We start from the raw sequence: 21,359 nt of genomic DNA, 5'->3' as shown, positions 1-21,359 counted from the left end.
TAAACAATCAACAATAAACAAACTATCTAACATGAGAACTAAACAATAAATAATAAACAAACAAACAAACAAACATGAGAACTAAACAATAAACAAACAAACAAACATGAGAACTAAACAATAAACAAACAATAAAACATGAGAACTAAACAATAAACAACAAACAACCAATCAAATATGAGAACTAAACAATCAACAAACAATCAAACATGAGAACTAAACAATCAACAATAAACAAACAAACACACATGAGAACTAAACAATCAACAATAAACAAACTATCAAACATGAGAACTAAACAATAAACAAACAAACAAACATGAGAACTAAACAATAAACAAACAAACAAACATGAGAACTAAACAATAAACAACAAACAAACAATCAAATATGAGAACTAAACAATAAACAACAAACAAACAATCAAATATGAGAACTAAACAATCAACAAACAATCAAACATGAGAACTAAACAATCAGCAATAAACAAACAAACACACATGAGAACTAAACAATCAACAATAAACAAACTATCTAGCATGAGAACTAAACAATAAATAATAAACAAACAAACAAACAAACATGAGAACTAAACAATAAACAAACAAACAAACATGAGAACTAAACAATAAACAACAAACAACCAATCAAATATGAGAACTAAACAATCAACAATAAACAAACAAACACACATGAGAACTAAACAATCAACAATAAACAAACTATCTAACATGAGAACTAAACAATCAACAATAAACAAACAAACAAACATGAGAACTAAACAATAAACAAACAAACAAACATGAGAACTAAACAATCAACAATAAACAAACAAACAAACATGAGAACTAAACAATCAACAATAAACAAACAAACAAACATGAGAACTAAACAATAAACAAACAAACAAACATGAGAACTAAACAATCAACAATAAACAAACAAACAAACATGAGAACTAAACAATCAACAATAAACAAACAAACAAACATGAGAACTAAACAATAAACAAACAAACAAACATGAGAACTAAACAATAAACAAACAAACAAACATGAGAACTAAACAATAAACAACAAACAACCAATCAAATATGAGAACTAAACAATCAACAATAAACAAACAAACACACATGAGAACTAAACAATCAACAATAAACAAACTATCTAACATGAGAACTAAACAATCAACAATAAACAAACAAACAAACATGAGAACTAAACAATAAACAAACAAACAAACATGAGAACTAAACAATCAACAATAAACAAACAAACAAACATGAGAACTAAACAATCAACAATAAACAAACAAACAAACATGAGAACTAAACAATCAACAATAAACAAACAAACAAACAAACATGAGAACTAAACAATCAACAATAAACAAACAAACAAACATGAGAACTAAACAATCAACAATAAACAAACAAACAAACAAACATGAGAAGCTTTAAAAACATGAAAACAGAATCTGTCCCCTGAGCTGTGTGCTCGCTCTGCTGGAAGTCCCTCGCTGCCATGATCTCCCAGAGTGCTGCGTTGCAGCGGCAGTAATGAATCCCATCAGCATAACAATATTTCAGCAGTAACCATGGCAACCGGGTCCATATGAACCCTAATCTCCCTTCAGGTAACCCCGCACATTCTCACAGGGGGAGCATCCAGCCTGCGGCCGTGATTTATGACAAAGCATATGACAATAATATCCTGCTGACACATGCGCGCGTGTGTGTGTGTGTGTGTGTGTGTGTGTGTGTGTGTGTGTGTGTGTGTGTGTCATCTTAGCACCCAGTAGAGAATTTCCACATAGTGTATCAGACTATTTGTCACACAGAGGAGAGGAGAGGAGAGGAGAGGAGAGGACCAGGAGAGGAGAGGAGAGGAGAGGAGAGGAGAGGTTTGGTTTTCAAAATCCCTTTTATTTTACCACTACCAGGAGAAAATTATAACACTGTCACATCATCACTCAGATCAAGAGAAGGAAATAAATAAATAAATAAAAAATAAAACAAAACAAGAGCAACAAAAATCACAACATCAACAAAAACAACATTTACTGCATCAAAAATGAATAATCAGCTCTCCATCCCCACCCACAGAGCACAAAGCTTCTTCCACAGCCCATACACTATTAAAGTCTTGCACATTGTCCATCATTTGATAATAGGCAAATTCAACCTTTAGTCTGGCCTTCAAAAGTCCCTCCAGAACCAGCACCGGTTCCACACAGCCAGTACCCTGAGCTCGGTTCTTGCGTGTAAGCCAAATGGCCAACTTAGCCGAGCCAGATAAAAAGTTCATCAGTGTATGTACAGTCTTTTTCTTTGCAGAATACTTTGGCCCAAAAACAAACACTGCATAAGAGAAATCCTCCCCGAGAGCTTCAAACAAGCTTTTCATAAGGACAAACAAGAGTGAGAGCCTGGGACACTCAACAAACAGATGAGACAAAGTTTCAGTTAGTGAACAAAACAAACACTCCTCTCCCACCCCTGGATCAATGTGCGCTCTGTATCTGTTCGTGGCTATAACCCCATGCACAACTCTCCACTGGAGATCTGCTGTTCTCTTCTCAACAGGCAGCTTGTACAGGGACCGCCAGCTGCCTTTCAGGGAAACCTCCGGGCCAAAAAACTTGATCCACCTCGACTCTCGCCACTATTTGGCAAATCAGCAATGGATGCATTGTCTGACTCATAATCTTCATCCATGTCCTCTCCTTCACATGATGCCTGGCTACAACACACTGTCTTACCTTCCTTCAATGAAACATCTACAACTGCAGAACTTGTGGAATCTTCAGTTTTATCATTATCTACAGTCTGTGATTTTTCTGTAGCCTGAGAGCTGGTCGAAGCCACTTCTACCTCAGCCACGGCCTCAGCATCAGGCGCAGGCGCGGACGCGGACGCGGCCTCCGCCCCGGGCACGGACGCGGACGCAAACAATTCAATCTCCGCGCCACTCGCAACACCACCACCGTCACTCACACTCACATTCACCGGAAACGGAAACGGAGAGGAGAGGAGAGGAGAGGAGCGGAGAGGGGAGGGGAGGGGAGGGGAGGTGAGGGGAGAGGAGAGGAGAGGAGAAGGGAGGCGAGGTAGGGTGAGAGGAGAGGAGAGGAGAGGAGAGGAGAGGAGAGGGAGGCGAGGTAGGGTGAGAGGAGAGGAGAGGTTTGGTTTTCAAAATACCTTTTATTTTACCACTAGCAGGAGAAAATTATAACACTGTCACATCATCACTCAGATCAAGAGAAGGAAATAAATAAATAAATAAAAAATAAAACAAAACAAGAGCAACAAAAATCACAACATCAACAAAAACAACATTTACTGCATCAAAAATGAATAATCAGCTCTCCATCCCCACCCACAGAGCACAAAGCTTCTTCCACAGCCCATACACTATTAAAGTCTTGCACATTGTCCATCATTTGATAATAGGCAAATTCAACCTTTAGTCTGGCCTTCAAAAGTCCCTCCAGAACCAGCACCGGTTCCACACAGCCAGTACCCTGAGCTCGGTTCTTGCGTGTAAGCCAAATGGCCAACTTAGCCGAGCCAGATAAAAAGTTCATCAGTGTATGTACAGTCTTTTTCTTTGCAGAATACTTTGGCCCAAAAACAAACAATGCATAAGAGAAATCCTCCCCGAGAGCTTCAAACAAGCTTTTCATAAGGACAAACAAGAGTGAGAGCCTGGGACACTCAACAAACAGATGAGACAAAGTTTCAGTTAGTGAACAAAACAAACACTCCTCTCCCACCCCTGGATCAAGGTGTGCTCTGTATCTGTTCGTGGCTATAACCCCATGCACAACTCTCCACTGGAGATCTGCTGTTCTCTTCTCAACAGGCAGCTTGTACAGGGACCGCCAGCTGCCTTTCGGGGAAACCTCTGGGCCAAAAAACTCGATCCACCTCGACTCTTTCACTCCCGACAGACCACGAAGATGTAGGACCTTAACACAGGACTGATAGAGTGCCTTTTTCCCTGCATCCTGGAACTTTCCCAGAACAGGAGTACTAAAGGACAGCAGTCCACCTCCTCTTTCCTGCCGCTCCCCGACATCTGGGGTAACAGACAAAGATGGGAAGCTGTATTCGCCCTCTTCACTCCACTGCTCACACAGATTCTCAATGTTTAGAAATGTCACAAGTTTTACTGGAAGTGCAGCAAAGACTTCCTCCACCACTCTTTCAACCACCTGGCTGGAGGTGATATTGGTCCTTTCTTTGAGGGCGTCCAGGGTCAGTCTTACCAGGTGACCCAGTTTTGTGCAGCCTGCCTCCCTGAAACTGGCCCGGAGACTGGCTGACTGCAAAGTTGGAGTCCTTATGAAATCATTAAAAAATAACGGTTCCTCAAAGATCCACATTCCCGGACTCTCAGTTTCTTTCCTTTTGAATGTGTACATTTTCCATGCCTGCATTACAGACATATAAAAGGATGTTAATCCAGTGAGATCCACCTCCTCAAGCTTTAACAGAAAGAGCTGCTTAGTGTACCCCAGCCGTCCAGCTCTCCTCAGCAGCAGTCGAGCGATGTCCATCCAGCTGGGACCAAGTGAACAAGTGAAAAGGAGTCTCTGTGCAGTCTGGAGTCTGAATGAGGCAATTTTTGACTGAATGTCTATAAGTCCATGTCCCCCTTCAGCCACCGGCAGGTAGAGGACTGCCGCCTGGACCCAGTGTTTGCCTGACCAGAAGAAGTCCAGGATGGCCCTTTGAATGTCCTCCACCAGCCCTCTTGGAGGTGTCAAAGCCACAAGTCTGTGCCAGAGAGTCGAAGCAACCAAGTTATTGACCACCAGAACTCTTCCCCTATACGACAACTGGGGTAGCAACCATTTCCATTTAGACAACCGAGCGCACACTTTCTCCCTAACTCCCTCCCAGTTTTTACTTTTAAAGCCCTCGGTACCCAAATAAACCCCCAACACCTTCAACCCCTCCCTCCCCCACTCAAGTCCACCAGGCAGACTGGGCACTGCCTGGTCCCTCCACTCTCCCACCAATAAGGCACCACTTTTTTCCCAGTTCACCCGTGCAGCTGTTGCCCTTTCATACAGGGACAGGGTGTCCCGCAGACACCGAACGTCCCCCTGATTGGAGATGAAGATGTTTACATCATCAGCATAGGCAGAAATTGTAGGGGGACATTCAATGCTACAGGCCGCGGGCAAAGAAAGCCCGCTGAGCCGGCCCCTCAACCTGCACAGCAAGGGCTCAATAGCCAAGCTATACAGCTGGCCGGAGATGGGACAACCTTGTCTGATCCCTCGCCGTACAGGGATTGGCCGACTCAACCCCGCCCCCATCTTCACCAAACACTGTGCATCCTGATACAACAACCCAACTAATGACACAAAACCATCCCCAAAACCAAAAGACCTCAGTGCAGAAAACAAATACGAGTGATCCACCCTGTCAAAGGCCTTCTCTTGATCCAGAGACACAATGCCAACATTTAGATTATAGATTTTACACACATCAATGACATCTCTGATAAGAAAAACATTATCCATGATTGTCCGGTCTGGAACACAGTAACTCTGGTCTTTATGGACCACACTTCCCAGAACGTCCTTTAGTCTGTTCGATAAAGCTCTGGAGAAGATCTTGTAGTCCGCACAAAGCAAAGCAACCGGCCTCCAGTTTTTTAACAATGCCAGGTCACCTTTCTTGGGGAGCAAGGAAAGAACTGCTCTCTTACAAGAACCAGGAAGAGACCCGGTCCTGCAACACTCCATTAAAACACTATGCAGGTCAGACCCAAGAATATTCCAGAACCTCTTAAAAAAGTCTGTGGACAACCCATCTATTCCAGGTGCTCTTCCTGTTGCCATCTGAGTGACAGCAGCAGTGAGCTACTCCAGAGACAGCTCCCCTTCCAGAAGAGACCTCTCCTCCACACTGAGCTGAGGGAGACCCTCCAGGAGCTCCCTGCGACACTCCTGGCTGCAACTCTCTGCTCCAAACAGATCCTCATAGAACTGCATGGCATGACTGCTCATTTCCTTTGGATCAGCTGTTATTCGACCTCCTGGCAGTTTCAGACAAGTCAGCAGCTTTTTTTGAGCCACAGATCTCTCAAGATTGAAAAAGAAAGACGTTGGGGCATCCATGTCTTTGAGTTGAAGGAAACGACTCCGCACAAGAGCTCCGTTCACCCTCTCCTGCAGGAAAGAGCTCAACTCCATACGTTTCTCCTTCAGCAGGGTACCAGTGGTGGGATCCACACTCCCATTTAACCCCTCCTCAAGGTTCTTAATGTTGTCCTCAAGATTTTTAATGACTGTTTTTAATCTAGCAGAAGAGTGTGACGTGTACGAATCTGAGCTTTACCAACCTCCCACCAAAGCTTCAAAGAATCAAACTCAACTTTTCTTAATTGCCACTGATCCCAAAAACACCCAAAGTTTTTACAGAAAACATTGTCCAGTAGAAGCTTGTTATTAAAATGCCAGAAGGACTTAGCCCTTTCACCTGGTGAAATAATCAGCTCCACACTAACAAAATGGTGATCAGTGAAGCCGACAGGCAGAATATTACAATGAATTCATCTGGGGTTGAGAGTTCTGGAGATGTAAACCCTGTCCAGTCTAGCTGCACACACCCTGTTACTGTTAACCCTGACCCATGTATACTGTCTGGATTGTGGATGTTTCACTCTAAATGTGTCCAACAAATCCAGGTGAGAGATGACAGTGTTTAAAGTCTGGGATGAATGTGGATGTGGCTCCTCTCCTATTCTATCCACGGTGAAATCAAGTGTGCAGTTAAAATCACCACCAAGAATGATCTGATCCTGATTATAGATCAGTAACTCCCCCTTTCAGCTCCATTATTTGGAGCATAAATATTAGTGAAGCAGAAAACAGTGTCCTCTATTTCTGCTCTTACAATTAAAAGCCTTCCCTTTACAATTTCAGCACAAGAGACGATCTTTACATTTGCAGATGCTCTAAACAAAATGGCTACTCCTGCACTAAAGTGGCCATGGCTGAGGTAGTTAGAGCCCTCCCACCATAAACCCCAATCTGTCTCATCTGATGGTGTGGTATGAGTCTCTTGTAAAAACAAGATATCAATGTTTTTCTGAGTTGAGATCTCAGAGATAAGGCCCCTTTTCTGTCTGTCTCTCCCACCATTAATGTTAAGAGATCCTATCTTAAGACTCCTCATAGAAAGATCAGAGAGAAAAAACAGACAAGTAGACACAAACAGGGAACAGTAGAAGAAGAAAAACACCTTGTGATGCATGATCATTTCTTTGTCTTCTTCACACTCTTACGTCCAACTTTCCTCAGTGCGGTGATGTGCTTTTTTAGACGGAAACGTTTTTTCGCGTCCAGGAGGTCAAACCCAACCTGTCTTTTCAGTATGCTGACTGACTTTATGAACTTTTCAGTATCACTAAAGTAGTCACTTATTTTTACTGATTTGTTGTACGTTTCGTCCATAAATTGATTGATTGACTCTAAAGAATAAAGATCAGAGCCACTATTTGGCAAATCAGCAATGGATGCATTGTCTGACTCATAATCTTCATCCATGTCCTCTCCTTCACATGATGCCTGGCTACAACACACTGTCTTACCTTCCTTCAATGAAACATCTACAACTGCAGAACTTGTGGAATCTTCAGTTTTATCATTATCTACAGTCTGTGATTTTTCTGTAGCCTGAGAGCTGGTCGAAGCCACTTCTACCTCAGCCACGGCCTCAGCACCAGGCGCAGGCGCGGACGCGGCCTCCGCCCCGGGCGCGGACGCGGCCTCCGCCCCGGGCGCGGACGCGGCCCCCGCCACATGCGCCATACTAACAGAGCTGCCCGCGTCAGCGGCAGCACTAGCCGCCTCCTGCTGTCTGTGCGGACACGCAAAACGTTTGTGTCCCACATCACCACACTCAAAACACTTCAGTTGTCCCGAGCTCGCATACACCATATAAGAAGCGTCACCGTGTTTCACTCTAAAGGAAACCTCCAGAGTCTGTGTGGGCGAATCCAAAAACATGAACACCTGACGCCGCAAAGATTGGACATGTTTCAGTTTGGGATCTTTACACCCTAGACTCACAGTTTTGAAACCACTCGCAAACTTCCCAAACCTGCGGAGTTCGTTCTCTAACAAGTCGTTAGAAATAAACGGCGGAACACCGGATACGGTGATCCGCGTAGAGGGAACCGACAACGGGGAAACCTGCACAAACAAATCCCTAATGAACACACCACTCTCAATCAGCTGATACACAAGAGGCTGACTCTTCAGAAAAACAACCACAGCCTTGTTCATTCGGGATGCATACAAAAGTTTATCATGGCCTACCTGTTCACCTGCAGCTAACAAAACCTCCTCCACGGTGACAGTACCGTTCGGAGGGACTATCCGAACTCCCTGTCGGAGAGTCGGAGGTGGCGTCTCAGCAGACGCCATTCCTCCCTCCAACCCCTCCAACGATCTGTCTTACACAGCCAACAACACTCAATACAAATATGAAAACAATCTGACCTGATCATGCACTTTGAAAACAGTAGAAAGGATAGCAAACAATTAAATCTCCGCGCCACTCGCAACACCACCACCGTCACTCACACTCACACTCACACTCACCGGAAAAAAGGGAAAAAACTGAGAGTCTGGGAATGTGGATCTTTGAGGAACCGTTATTTTTTAATGATTTTATAAGGACTCCAACTTTGCAGTCAGCCAGTCTCCGGGCCAGTTTCAGAGAGGCAGGCTGCACAAAACTGGGTCACCTGGTAAGACTGACCCTGGACGCCCTCAAAGAAAGGACCAATATCACCTCCAGCCGGGTGGTTGAAAGAGTGGTGGAGGAAGTCTTTGCTGCACTTCCAGTAAAACTTGTGACATTTCTAAACATTGAGAATCTGTGTGAGCAGTGGAGTGAAGAGGGCGAATACAGCTTCCCATCTTTGTCTGTTACCCCAGATGTCGGGGAGTGGCAGGAAAGAGGAGGTGGACTGCTGTCCTTTAGTACTCCTGTTCTGGGAAAGTTCCAGGATGCAGGGAAAAAGGCACTCTATCAGTCCTGTGTTAAGGTCCTACATCTTCGTGGTCTGTCGGGAGTGAAAGAGTCGAGGTGGATCGAGTTTTTTGGCCCGGAGGTTTCCCCGAAAGGCAGCTGGCGGTCCCTGTACAAGCTGCCTGTTGAGAAGAGAACAGCAGATCTCCAGTGGAGAGTTGTGCATGGGGGTATAGCCACGAACAGATACAGAGCGCACATTGATCCAGGGGTGGGAGAGGAGTGTTTGTTTTGTTCACTAACTGAAACTTTGTCTCATCTGTTTGTTGAGTGTCCCAGGCTCTCACTCTTGTTTGTCCTTATGAAAAGCTTGTTTGAAGCTCTCGGGGAGGATTTCTCTTATGCAGTGTTTGTTTTTGGACCAAAGTATTCTGCAAAGAAAAAGACTGTACATACACTGATGAACTTTTTATCTGGCTCGGCTAAGTTGGCCATTTGGCTTACACGCAAGAACCGAGCTCAGGGTACTGGCTGTGTGGAACCGGTGCTGGTTCTGGAGGGACTTTTGAAGGCCAGACTAAAGGTAGAATTTGCCTATTATCAAATGATGGACAATGTGCAAGACTTTAATAGTGTATGGGCTGTGGAAGAAGCTTTGTGCTCTGTGGGTGGGGATGGAGAGCTGATTATTCATTTTTGATGCAGTAAATGTTGTTTTTGTTGATGTTGTGATTTTTGTTGCACTTGTTTTGTTTTATGTTTTATTTTTTATTTATTTATTTATTTCCTTCTCTTGATCTGAGTGATGATGTGACAGTGTTATAATTTTCTCCTGGTAGTGGTAAAATAAAAGGTATTTTGAAAACCAAACCTCTCCTCTCCTCTCCTCCTCTCTTCTGCTCTCCTCTCCCCTCCCCTCCCCTCCCCTCTCCTCTCCTCTCTCCTCCTCCCCTCTCCTCTCCTCTCCTCTCCTCTCCTCTCCGTTTCCGTTTCCGTTGAATGTGAGTGTGAGTGACGGTGGTGGTGTTGTGAGTGGCGCGGAGATTGAATTGTTTGCTATCCTTTCTACTGTTTTCAAAGTGCATGATCAGGTCAGATTGTTTTCATATTTGTATTGAGTGTTGTTGGCTGTGTAAGACAGATCGTTGGAGGGGTTGGAGGGAGGAATGGCGTCTGCTGAGACTTCACCTCCGACTCTCCGACAGGGAGTTCGGATAGTCCCTCCGAACGGTACTGTCACCGTGGAGGAGGTTTTGTTAGCTGCAGGTGAACAGGTAGGCCATGATAAACTTTTGTATGCATCCCGAATGAACAAGGCTGTGGTTGTCTTTCTGAAGAGTCAGCCTCTTGTGTATCAGCTGATTGAGAGTGGTGTGTTCATTAGGGATTTGTTTGTGCAGGTTTCCCCGTTGTCGGTTCCCTCTACGCGGATCACTGTATCCGGTGTTCCGCCGTTTATTTCTAACGACTTGTTAGAGAACGAACTCCGCAGATTTGGGAAGTTTGCGAGTGTTTTCAAAACTGTGAGTCTAGGGTGTAAAGATCCCAAACTGAAACATGTTCAATCTTTGCGGCGTCAGGTGTTCATGTTCTTGGAGTCGCCCACACAGACTCTGGAGGTTTCCTTTAGAGTTAAACACGGTGACGCTTCTTATATGGTGTGGGACACAAACGTTTTGCGTGTCCGCACAGACAGCAGGAGGCGGCTAGTACTGCCGCTGATGCGGGCAGCTCTGTTAGTGTGGCGCATGTGGCGGAGGCCGCGTCCGCGCCCGGGGCGGAGGCCGTGGCTGAGGTAGAAGTGGCTTCGACCAGCTCTCAGGCTACAGAAAAATCACAGACTGTAGATAATGATAAAACTGAAGATTCCACAAGTTCTGCAGTTGTAGATGTTTCATTGAAGGAAGGTAAGACAGTGTGTGAGGCATCATGTGAAGGAGAGGACATGGATGAAGATCATGAGTCAGACAATGCATCCATTGCTGATTTGCGAATAGTGGCTCTGATCTTTATTCTTTAGAGTCAATCAATCAATTTATGGATGAAACGTACAAAAAATCAGTAAAAATAAGTGACTACTTTAGTGATACTGAGAAGTTCATAAAGTCAGTCAGCATACTGAAAAGACAGGTTGGGTTTGACCTCCTGGACGAGAAAAAACGTTTCCGTCTAAAAAAGCACATCACCGCACTGAGGAAAACTGGAGGTAAGAGTGTGAAGAAGACAAAGAAATGATCATGCACCACAAGGTGTTTTTCTTCTTCTACTGTTCCCTGTTTGTGTCTACTTGTCTGTTCTTTCTCTCTGATCTTTCTATGAGGAGTCTTAAGATAGGATCTCTTAACATTAATGGTGGGAGAGACAGACAGAAAAGGGGCCTTATCTCTGAGATCTCAACTCAGAAAAACATTGATATCTTGTTTTTACAAGAGACTCATACCACACCATCAGATGAGACAGATTGGGGTTTATGGTGGGAGGGCTCTAACTACCTTAGCCATGGCACCAACTTTAGTGCAGGAGTAGCCATTTTGTTTAGAGCATCTGCAAATGTAAAGATCGTCTCTTGTGCTGAAATTGTAAAGGGAAGGCTTTTAATTGTAAGAGCAGAAATAGAGGACACTGTTTTCTGCTTCACTAATATTTATGCTCCAAATAATGGAGCTGAAAGGGTAGCTTTCTATACCCGCCTCCAAAAGGAGTTACTGATCTATAATCAGGATCAGATCATTCTTGGTGGTGATTTTAACTGCACACTTGATTTCACCGTGGATAGAATAGGAGAGGAGCCACATCAACATTCATCCCAGACTTTAAAAACTGTCATCTCTCACCTGGATTTGTTGGACACATTTAGAGTGAAACATCCACAATCCAGACAGTATACATGGGTCAGGGTTAACAGTTATCAGGGTGTGTGCAGCTAGACTGGACAGGGTTTACATCTCCAGAACTCTCAACCCCAGATGAATTCATTGTAATATTCTGCCTGTCGGCTTCACTGATCACCATTTTGTTAGTGTGGAGCTGATTATTTCACCAGGTGAAAGGGCTAAGTCCTTCTGGCATTTTAATAACAAGCTTCTACTGGACAATGTTTTCTGTAAAAACTTTGGGTGTTTTTGGGATCAGTGGCAATTAAGAAAAGTTGAGTTTGATTCTTTGAAGCTTTGGTGGGAGGTTGGTAAAGCTCAGATTCGTGTTTTTTGTCAGCAGTACACGTCACACTCTTCTGCTAGATTAAAAACAGTCATTAAAAATCTTGAGGACAACATTAAGAACCTTGAGGAGGGGTTAAATGGGAGTGTGGATCCCACCACTGGTACCCTGCTGAAGGAGAAACGTATGGAGTTGAGCTCTTTCCTGCAGGAGAGGGTGAACGGAGCTCTTGTGCGGAGTCGTTTCCTTCAACTCAAAGACATGGATGCCCCAACGTCTTTCTTTTTCAATCTTGAGAGATCTGTGGCTCAAAAAAAGCTGCTGACTTGTCTGAAACTGCCAGGAGGTCGAATAACAGCTGATCCAAAGGAAATGAGCAGTCATGCCATGCAGTTCTATGAGGATCTGTTTGGAGCAGAGAGTTGCAGCCAGGAGAGTCGCAGGGAGCTCCTGGAGGGTCTCCCTCAGCTCAGTGTGGAGGAGAGGTCTCTTCTGGAAGGGGAGCTGTCTCTGGAGGAGCTCACTGCTGCTGTCACTCAGATGGCAACAGGAAGAGCACCTGGAATAGATGGGTTGTCCACAGACTTTTTTAAGAGGTTCTGGAATATTCTTGGGTCTGACCTGCATAGTGTTTTAATGGAGTGTTGCAGGACCGGGTCTCTTCCTGGTTCTTGTAAGAAAGCAGTTCTTTCCTTGCTCCCCAAGAAAGGTGACCTGGCATTGTTAAAAACTGGAGGCCGGTTGCTTTGCTTTGTGCGGACTACAAGATCTTCTCCAGAGCTTTATCGAACAGACTAAAGGACGTTCTGGGAAGTGTGGTCCATAAAGACCAGAGTTACTGTGTTCCAGACCGGACAATCATGGATAATGTTTTTCTTATCAGAGATGTCATTGATGTGTGTAAAATCTATAATCTAAATGTTGGCATTGTGTCTCTGGATCAAGAGAAGGCCTTTGACAGGGTGGATCACTCGTATTTGTTTTCTGCACTGAGGTCTTTTGGTTTTGGGGATGGTTTTGTGTCATTAGTTGGTTTGTTGTATCAGGATGCACAGTGTTTGGTGAAGATGGGGGCGGGGTTGAGTCGGCCAATCCCTGTACGGCGAGGGATCAGACAAGGTTGTCCCATCTCCGGCCAGCTGTATAGCTTGGCTATTGAGCCCTTGCTGTGCAGGTTGAGGGGCCGGCTCAGCGGGCTTTCTTTGCCCGCGTACTGTAGCATCGAATGTCCCCCTACAATTTCTGCCTATGCTGATGATGTAAACATCTTCATCTCCAATCAGGGGGACGTTCGGTGTCTGCGGGACACCCTGTCCCTGTATGAAAGGGCAACAGCTGCACAGGTGAACTGGGAAAAAAGTGGTGCCTTATTGGTGGGAGAGTGGAGGGACCAGGCAGTGCCCAGTCTGCCTGGTGGACTTGAGTGGGGGAGGGAGGGGTTGAAGGTGTTGGGGGTTTATTTGGGTACCGAGGGCTTTAAAAGTAAAAACTGGGAGGGAGTTAGGGAGAAAGTGTGCGCTCGGTTGTCTAAATGGAAATGGTTGCTACCCCAGTTGTCGTATAGGGGAAGAGTTCTGGTGGTCAATAACTTGGTTGCCTCGACTCTCTGGCACAGACTTGTGGCTTTGACACCTCCAAGAGGGCTGGTGGAGGACATTCAAAGGGCCATCCTGGACTTCTTCTGGTCAGGCAAACACTGGGTCCAGGCGGCAGTCCTCTACCTGCCGGTGGCTGAAGGGGGACATGGACTTATAGACATTCAGTCAAAAATTGCCTCATTCAGACTCCAGACTGCACAGAGACTCCTTTTCACTTGTGGTCCCAGCTGGATGGACATCGCTCGACTGCTGCTGAGGAGAGCTGGACGGCTGGGGTACACTAAGCAGCTCTTTCTGTTAAAGCTTGAGGAGGTGGATCTCACTGGATTAACATCCTTTTATATGTCTGTAATGCAGGCATGGAAAATGTACACATTCAAAAGGAAAGAAACTGAGAGTCCGGGAATGTGGATCTTTGAGGAACCGTTATTTTTTAATGATTTCATAAGGACTCCAACTTTGCAGTCAGCCAGTCTCCGGGCCAGTTTCAGGGAGGCAGGCTGCACAAAACTGGGTCACCTGGTAAGACTGACCCTGGACGCCCTCAAAGAAAGGACCAATATCACCTCCAGCCGGCTGGTTGAAAGAGTGGTGGAGGAAGTCTTTGCTGCACTTCCAGTAAAACTTGTGACATTTCTAAACATTGAGAATCTGTGTGAGCAGTGGAGTGAAGAGGGTGAATACAGCTTCTCATCTTTGTCTGTTACCCCAGATGTCGGGGAGTGGCAGGAAAGAGGAGGTGGGCTGCTGTCCTTTAGTACTCCTGTTCTGGGAAAGTTCCAGGATGCAGGGAAAAAGGCACTCTATCAGTCCTGTGTTAAGGTCCTACATCTTCGTGGTCTGTCGGGAGTGAAAGAGTCGAGGTGGATCGAGTTTTTTGGCCCAGAGGTTTCCCCGAAAGGCAGCTGGCGGTCCCTGTACAAGCTGCCTGTTGAGAAGAGAACAGCAGATCTCCAGTGGAGAGTTGTGCATGGGGTTATAGCCACGAACAGATACAGAGCGCACATTGATCCAGGGGTGGGAGAGGAGTGTTTGTTTTGTTCACTAACTGAAACTTTGTCTCATCTGTTTGTTGAGTGTCCCAGGCTCTCACTCTTGTTTGTCCTTATGAAAAGCTTGTTTGAAGCTCTCGGGGAGGATTTCTCTTATGCATTGTTTGTTTTTGGGCCAAAGTATTCTGCAAAGAAAAAGACTGTACATACACTGATGAACTTTTTATCTGGCTCGGCTAAGTTGGCCATTTGGCTTACACGCAAGAACGGAGCTCAGGGTACTGGCTGTGTGGAACCGGTGCTGGTTCTGGAGGGACTTTTGAAGGCCAGACTAAAGGTAGAATTTGCCTATTATCAAATGATGGACAATGTGCAAGACTTTAATAGTGTATGGGCTGTGGAAGAAGCTTTGTGCTCTGTGGGTGGGGATGGAGAGCTGATTATTCATTTTTGATGCAGTAAATGTTGTTTTTGTTGATGTTGTGATTTTTGTTGCACTTGTTTTGTTTTATTTTTTATTTATTTATTTCCTTCTCTTGATCTGAGTGATGATGTGACAGTGTTATAATTTTCTCCTGGTAGTGGTAAAATAAAAGGGATTTTGAAAACCAAACCTCCTTTCCTCTCTCCTCTCTCTCCTCTCCTCTCCTCTCCTCTCACCCTACCTTGCCTCCCTTCTCCTCTCCTCTCCTCTCACCTCCTCTCTCCTCCTCACCTCGTCATGACAGAGTTCAGATCCTGAGAAAATCCCCGGGGCAGCGTCGGAGTTTCTCCCTCCACGATCCTCAGCACCATGGACAGGAAGGTGGGACCCTGGAAGGCGTGAGTCAGGGCGCACATCTCGAAGAGGAGGCAGCCCAGAGCCCTGAAACACACACAGGAACATCAGCTGCTTCACACTGACTTCACATCAACACTCTGCAAACTGAAACATTCAGAAAACAAGCTGCAGCTCTGGAACGACTGTGTGCAGCAGAGGCAGCAGCTGTTTGATCTGAGCTCTGATTAAGCTGCTGTGAAGCCTCTCATATCTCTCTGTGAAAACTCTCATCTGTGTGTGAAGATGGAGATTAAAGATGGCAGCTGATGGAGGACGTTTGTGTTCTACAATCATGATTAAAAACTAAACAGACGACCTGACGAGTTCATTTGTTTTAGATCTGAAGCTGCAGCAGGTTATTAAATCCTCTTTAAACACTTCAAACTGTGGAGAAACCCATGATACAAGTGGACTATTTAGGAGAGTTTAAAACCCACAGACTGTAAATATGAATGTTTGAAGTCTGAGTGTCGTCCCCCGTCTGTTCCTGCAGGGGGCGCTGGAGTCCCATCGATGGCGGTCTCCATGCTGGAAATGCTGTCTCAGTCTAACTTTCAGTCAACCTAACGACAGGCTGAGAGCTGGAGCTGAGGCGGGTTTTAAACCTCCTGACAAACCGTTACACCGCGCCCACCTGTCAATCAGGTCAGCTACACGCCCTGTGAATAACTCTTATCCTTCATCAAATCAAAACTGATGAGTCATCAAAACATTCACCCCCCCGTACAGTGTGTGTCCATCCAGACATGAGCTAATCACACCTATTTGGTTTTTTGAACCAGGCTGTAAACATGTTCATCTCTGCTGTAAAAACAGGCTTTTTACAATGGGTGTGTATGTGACTTCCTGTGCTTCTGCAGCCAGCCTCTAGTGGACACTCCAGGAACTGCAGGATTTTACACTTCAGCATCGGCTTCATTTTTCAACACTGGAGGTTGTATTAAAGGACAAACATAAAACATCCCATGTGGATTTGTAGTGAGTAATCTGAAGGTTGTTTTTGTTTGACTAATGTCAGCGTGTAGCTCCGCCCCATCGACGACCTCGGACATGCAGACCTCTGCTGGACATCCTCCATTGTTGCCCTTTATTTGCTGTGTGTCGCCTTCTTCTTTTTTGTTGAATTTATTGGCGAGCTACAATGTGTCACCCTGCTATGATGTCACGCAGCTGATGCCGCTGTCGCCAACTGTCTGACACTCACACACGTTTACCAAGTGAGGGTGATCAGGGTGTACCGTGCCGAGATGTCCTGAAGCAAAGCGGAGTGCTAGCGGTAGAAACGAGGCTTCAGATCTTTTTGTTTTTGTTGTTGATCAGCTGTAATCCAAACGTCTGCAGGTAATAAAAACTGAGCAGGTGTTAGGGAGATCAAACTTTCCTGCAGCTGTTTTCTCTCTCTCTCTCTCTCTCTCTCTCTCCCTCTCTCTCTCTCTCTCTTGTTGTGCAGTTCGATCATCCTCTCTTCTGTTAATTAACTTCCTGTTTACTCGTCTCTAATTACCTCCGTCTGTTTGTGAGTCGAGCGAGCAGCAACACGACATCCATCAGCTCACAAACAGTGTGTGAACCTGCAGCACTAATTCTCCTCGTCCACACACACCGATTTCTCCTTCACTGATCGCTAATTAACTGACGCTCCTTTTCATTATTAATGCATGTTTCCATCAGTTTATTAATAATCACCGATCTGAGCTAATGATCCTCATGTTTCACTGAAAGACTTTCTGCAGAGCTGCACGTTAGAGTTGTTTAACTCAGTAACACATTGAGTCCACAGGCTGCAGAGTTCATCGCTGTAACCACAGGAAGTGCTACAGAGCCAGTGTGTTGTGATGCTGCTCCTCATAGAGTCCTATGGAATTTAAAAAAACACACACATTTGAAGTGATTGTGCTTACGCTTTAATGCTGTAATTTATCAGATTCTGTCATTAATTTGTGTCACTTAAATCATTAGTTCATAAAGTTCAGCTACATCAGAGAGTAAGAACAACACAAGCAAGGATCGAGAAAAAAGGGAACAATGTCAGTAAGAGCAAACGATCAGCTTTGAGTCTGATTGGACACACAGGTGCTGACAGGAAGTGACCAGAGGCAAAGCACAACATTGAGGGCAGTTCTTGAGAGCTCTAATCAGTATAGAAACCATCTTATAAGTCATCGTCAAACAAAAACCATCGTCATTACCATCATCATCATCAATAATATGGAGACCATCATCATTAAGTTAGTAGGTATTCATGAAAGAGCTGGGTCTTTAGCTTTTTCTTAAAGGTGCAGAGGGAGCTCACATAATTAGAATATTGTGAGAAAGTTCATTCAGGCTGTTTTCATATCAGGCACGATTCACCAAGAAATTTGCAAATCCACCAAGAAGCAGACCACTCGTGCTGCTGAGTCCATCCTGCTAACTGTGGATGTTTTTTGTTATTTCTGAGACGCCAACAACGACCGTCTTCCTGCGTCCACATCTATCGAGCAGCTCAGAGGAGGAAACGTTCCCGTGCTGAGCGGATACGACCTGAGAACACCTCCTCAAGCGGACTCGGTGTTCACACTGATCAAATGAAGCAGACTTTGGGGTCAAGCGTTCTCAGTCAGATGAATCAAAAGAATGTTTTTTCAGTGCAGCTAACGTGTGTGTTGCTGCTTTCATAAAGCTGTTATCTGGTCGAGTGTCGACCCTCATCCTACGGTTCTGTCTGCTGTCCAACAAGAAACCTTCATCTGTGTCTGCGGCTCATTACCTCCTCCTCCACCTCCTCTCTGATCCGCTCTCCACTAATTATAACAACTGACCTCCGACTGCTGTCAGCAATATGTGTGTGTTAACGAGCTGTGTTAACGAAGGTCTCCTCTTCTCTCCTTGAGGAACTTGATTAAAAAGACCCCTGACCCCTCGGCTGCGTTTCACTGGATCCTTCATAGAGGAGGTTCAAACACCAGAGTCAGAGTTTCTGTTTTGTTCTCCCTTCAGACCAAACGAGGACACATAGATCCACTTTAACATCATGTTTCAGGACCCCAGGAACATGAACACATCAAGATGTCTTTACGGTTTAAAAGTGGATAAATATTATATCTAACCCTGTGAAAAAAAGGTTCAAAGTAAAGTTGGGAGATAAATTTACAATCTTAAAAAAAACGAGCAAAACACCTAGTGTTTAAAATGTGTACTGCAGTCTAAATTCTAAACATCATAGAGAGCTGTCCCCCCCCCCCCTCCCCTCACTCAGGTCCCCATGTGGTGGACTCTGAAGCTTCAGTGTTTATCCAGCTCTGCATGGGTCTGTAAACCTTTCTGTGTTCTAACCTCTCTCCATTTTTCAAAAGCATCTCCAATATTGATCCTAGTTTGAGCACGTTTCTGCTCGTGGAGCTTATTAGAAACATGCAGAGGCTTTTTAGATCGGGTACAATCACTTCTATCTGAACCACTTCTCTTGACCGCTTCCATCACTGCAACACCTGTTGACCTGATAACTGCTCTCATATCTGACAAACCGAGGGGCGTCCAAAACGGCCGTGTGGGGGCGTGTCTTAAAAGCGCCTACCTTCTCTGGTCCAAACAAATCCAGAGCATTCAGGAGCAGAATCTAAAGTTAGAAGGAGGACATACTGGCTGCTGCATTGTTGTCAGAGAAGCCAGCACTTCAACATAGCATGTTTCCTTAATGATCAGAGAGTAAGATACCTTTATCATCTCACTCTCTACACAGCTCACTGATTAAAGTAAACAGGAAACTAAATGATTTCATAAGAACTAGAAGAACTTCAGGCTGTAAACCTGGAGGAGAATGGGGTCAGTGTTTTTGTAGAGCAGTCTGATGGTTTTTTTCCTGCAGGTTTCACTCTGTGCCCCAAATCAAACTCTAAAGTGGAACAAACGTCTGCAGCCTCGACCTCAATCTGTGGAATAAATTAAATCTAACTGGCATGCAGACAGATTCAGACCTCCGATAAAAACTGAAATCCGTCAGAAAGCAACACGCCTGAAAAATCAGCGAGGAAAAAAAAACAAAAACACTTCTGACGGGTCACAGAGGATAAACTGCATGCTCAATTATTTCCTGCAGCAACAAAAACTAAATGAATTCCTGCAGGAGTCCATTACTCTTTCCCATGATGCACCTGTGCAGCCCCCAGCTCCTGACCAACCAATCAGAGAAGACAGAGCTCTTCTGGTTTTTAGATTCACTGACTATGAGACACATTCAGAGTGAAATCAGGTTTACCAGATGTCAGACTTGGAGTCATAGCCCTGGTGGTTCAGCACCTCGGGGCTCATGTAGTACGGAGTCCCAGTGAAGGTGGTGGCCAGGTCACATGACCCCATCAGAAGACAGGAAACACCAAAATCACCTGGAGGCAGACGATGAACAGAACAATCAGGGTTTCTGTTTTCAGCTCGTTTCAGAGGGAAATATTAAACCTTCTAAAATAAAGATCATTAAATTACACATCTGAAGAAGAAGTCTATCAAATGTATTTTCTGCAGAGCGACTTCCCTCAGGTTCATTCTTAATCCCGGCTCACTCTGCAGGATCATCGGGCCGATTTGAGCTCCGATTCTTCCTTCCTGACAATCTCAGGGTCACTCCCGACTCGAAGCTGCTCGGATTATCTCGTAGTGTGAGCGGTACAAAGATCCAATCTTAACGTCCCCGATCTGCCCGGCGATCGTCGGGGACGCCCCAATTTATTTCAAACATGTTTGATATTTAGAATTTAAAATCTTGACGATTACGTCATGAAAGGCTCCGGCAGAAGTTGTGTGTGACTACAATATAATCACGAGAGACAAGGGAGGACTGTAGTCATGGCGACCAGCAGCAGGAAGCAACCTGCTCTTTTTTTTACTTTTCGGTACAGATCATCAGTGCAGCACTTTTATAACTGAGACCTGGCTTCACCCGCGGATCCCCGACGCTGCAGTACAGCTAGCGGGCCGCACTCTCCACCGCTGGGACAGAAACAAAGACTCCGGTAAGAGCAGAGGAGGGGGTCTCTGCATTTACGTACAGAACGACTGGTCCAACAACAACATAATCATAGATAAATACTGTTCCCCCGGACATTGAATTCATGTCAGTTAAATGCAGACCATTTTCCTTACCCAGAGAGCTAACAGTAGTGATAGTTACGGCTGTATATATACCTCTGGATGCTAATGTTAGCACAGCTCTCTCCACCCTGCTAAACACAATAAACACACAGCTGCGTGCTCACCCCGATGGAGTTCACATTATAGCTGGGGATTTTAATCAGGCAAACTTTAAGACGGTTCTCCCAAAATTCTTTCAGCACGTTAAGTGTCCAACCAGGGGTGCAAACACACTCTGTTTACTCTGACATCAAGCACACATACGGAGCCATACCTCTCCCTCACCTAGGCCAGTCAGACCACCTCTCTCTGCTCCTTACCCCGGCATACACCCCTCTCAGGAGGAGAACTACACCCCTTACAAAGACTGTTACAACTTGTCCTGAGGATGCACTTTCTCAGCTACAGGACTGCTTTGCTAACACCCAGTGGGATGTATTTGAACATCAGGACCTGACAGAACATACAGAGACAGTACTGACCTACATCAAGTACTGCATTGAAAATGTCACTGTGGAAAAAAGCATCCGGGTTTTTCCCAACCAGAAACCCTGGATGACCAGCCAGGTCCGAATGCTGCTTAGAAACCGCGACTCTGCCTTCAGGCCAGGTGATAGAGCGCTGTACAGTGCTTCTAGAGCCGACCTGAAGAGAGGAATCAAGGATGCCAAGTCGGTCTACAGGAG

At 45.1% G+C, this 21,359-nt stretch overlaps 1 protein-coding gene across 1 annotated transcript in view; it reads right to left on the bottom strand.

Moving 5' to 3' along the window:
- The window catches only part of LOC110004776 (uncharacterized), a 55,578-nt gene that overhangs the window by 19,627 nt on the left and 14,592 nt on the right, over nt 1-21,359 (bottom strand). Inside the window, exon 3 of the mRNA XM_065958039.1 lies at nt 15,463-15,612. Within this exon, the coding sequence (XP_065814111.1) occupies nt 15,463-15,612 (150 nt within the window). The remainder of the gene's footprint in view (nt 1-15,462; nt 15,613-21,359) is intronic.

Source organism: Labrus bergylta, chromosome 8, assembly GCF_963930695.1.
Source record: "Labrus bergylta chromosome 8, fLabBer1.1, whole genome shotgun sequence".
Lineage (NCBI taxonomy): Eukaryota > Metazoa > Chordata > Actinopteri > Labriformes > Labridae > Labrus > Labrus bergylta.
This window is presented reverse-complemented; position numbering and strand designations above follow the sequence as displayed.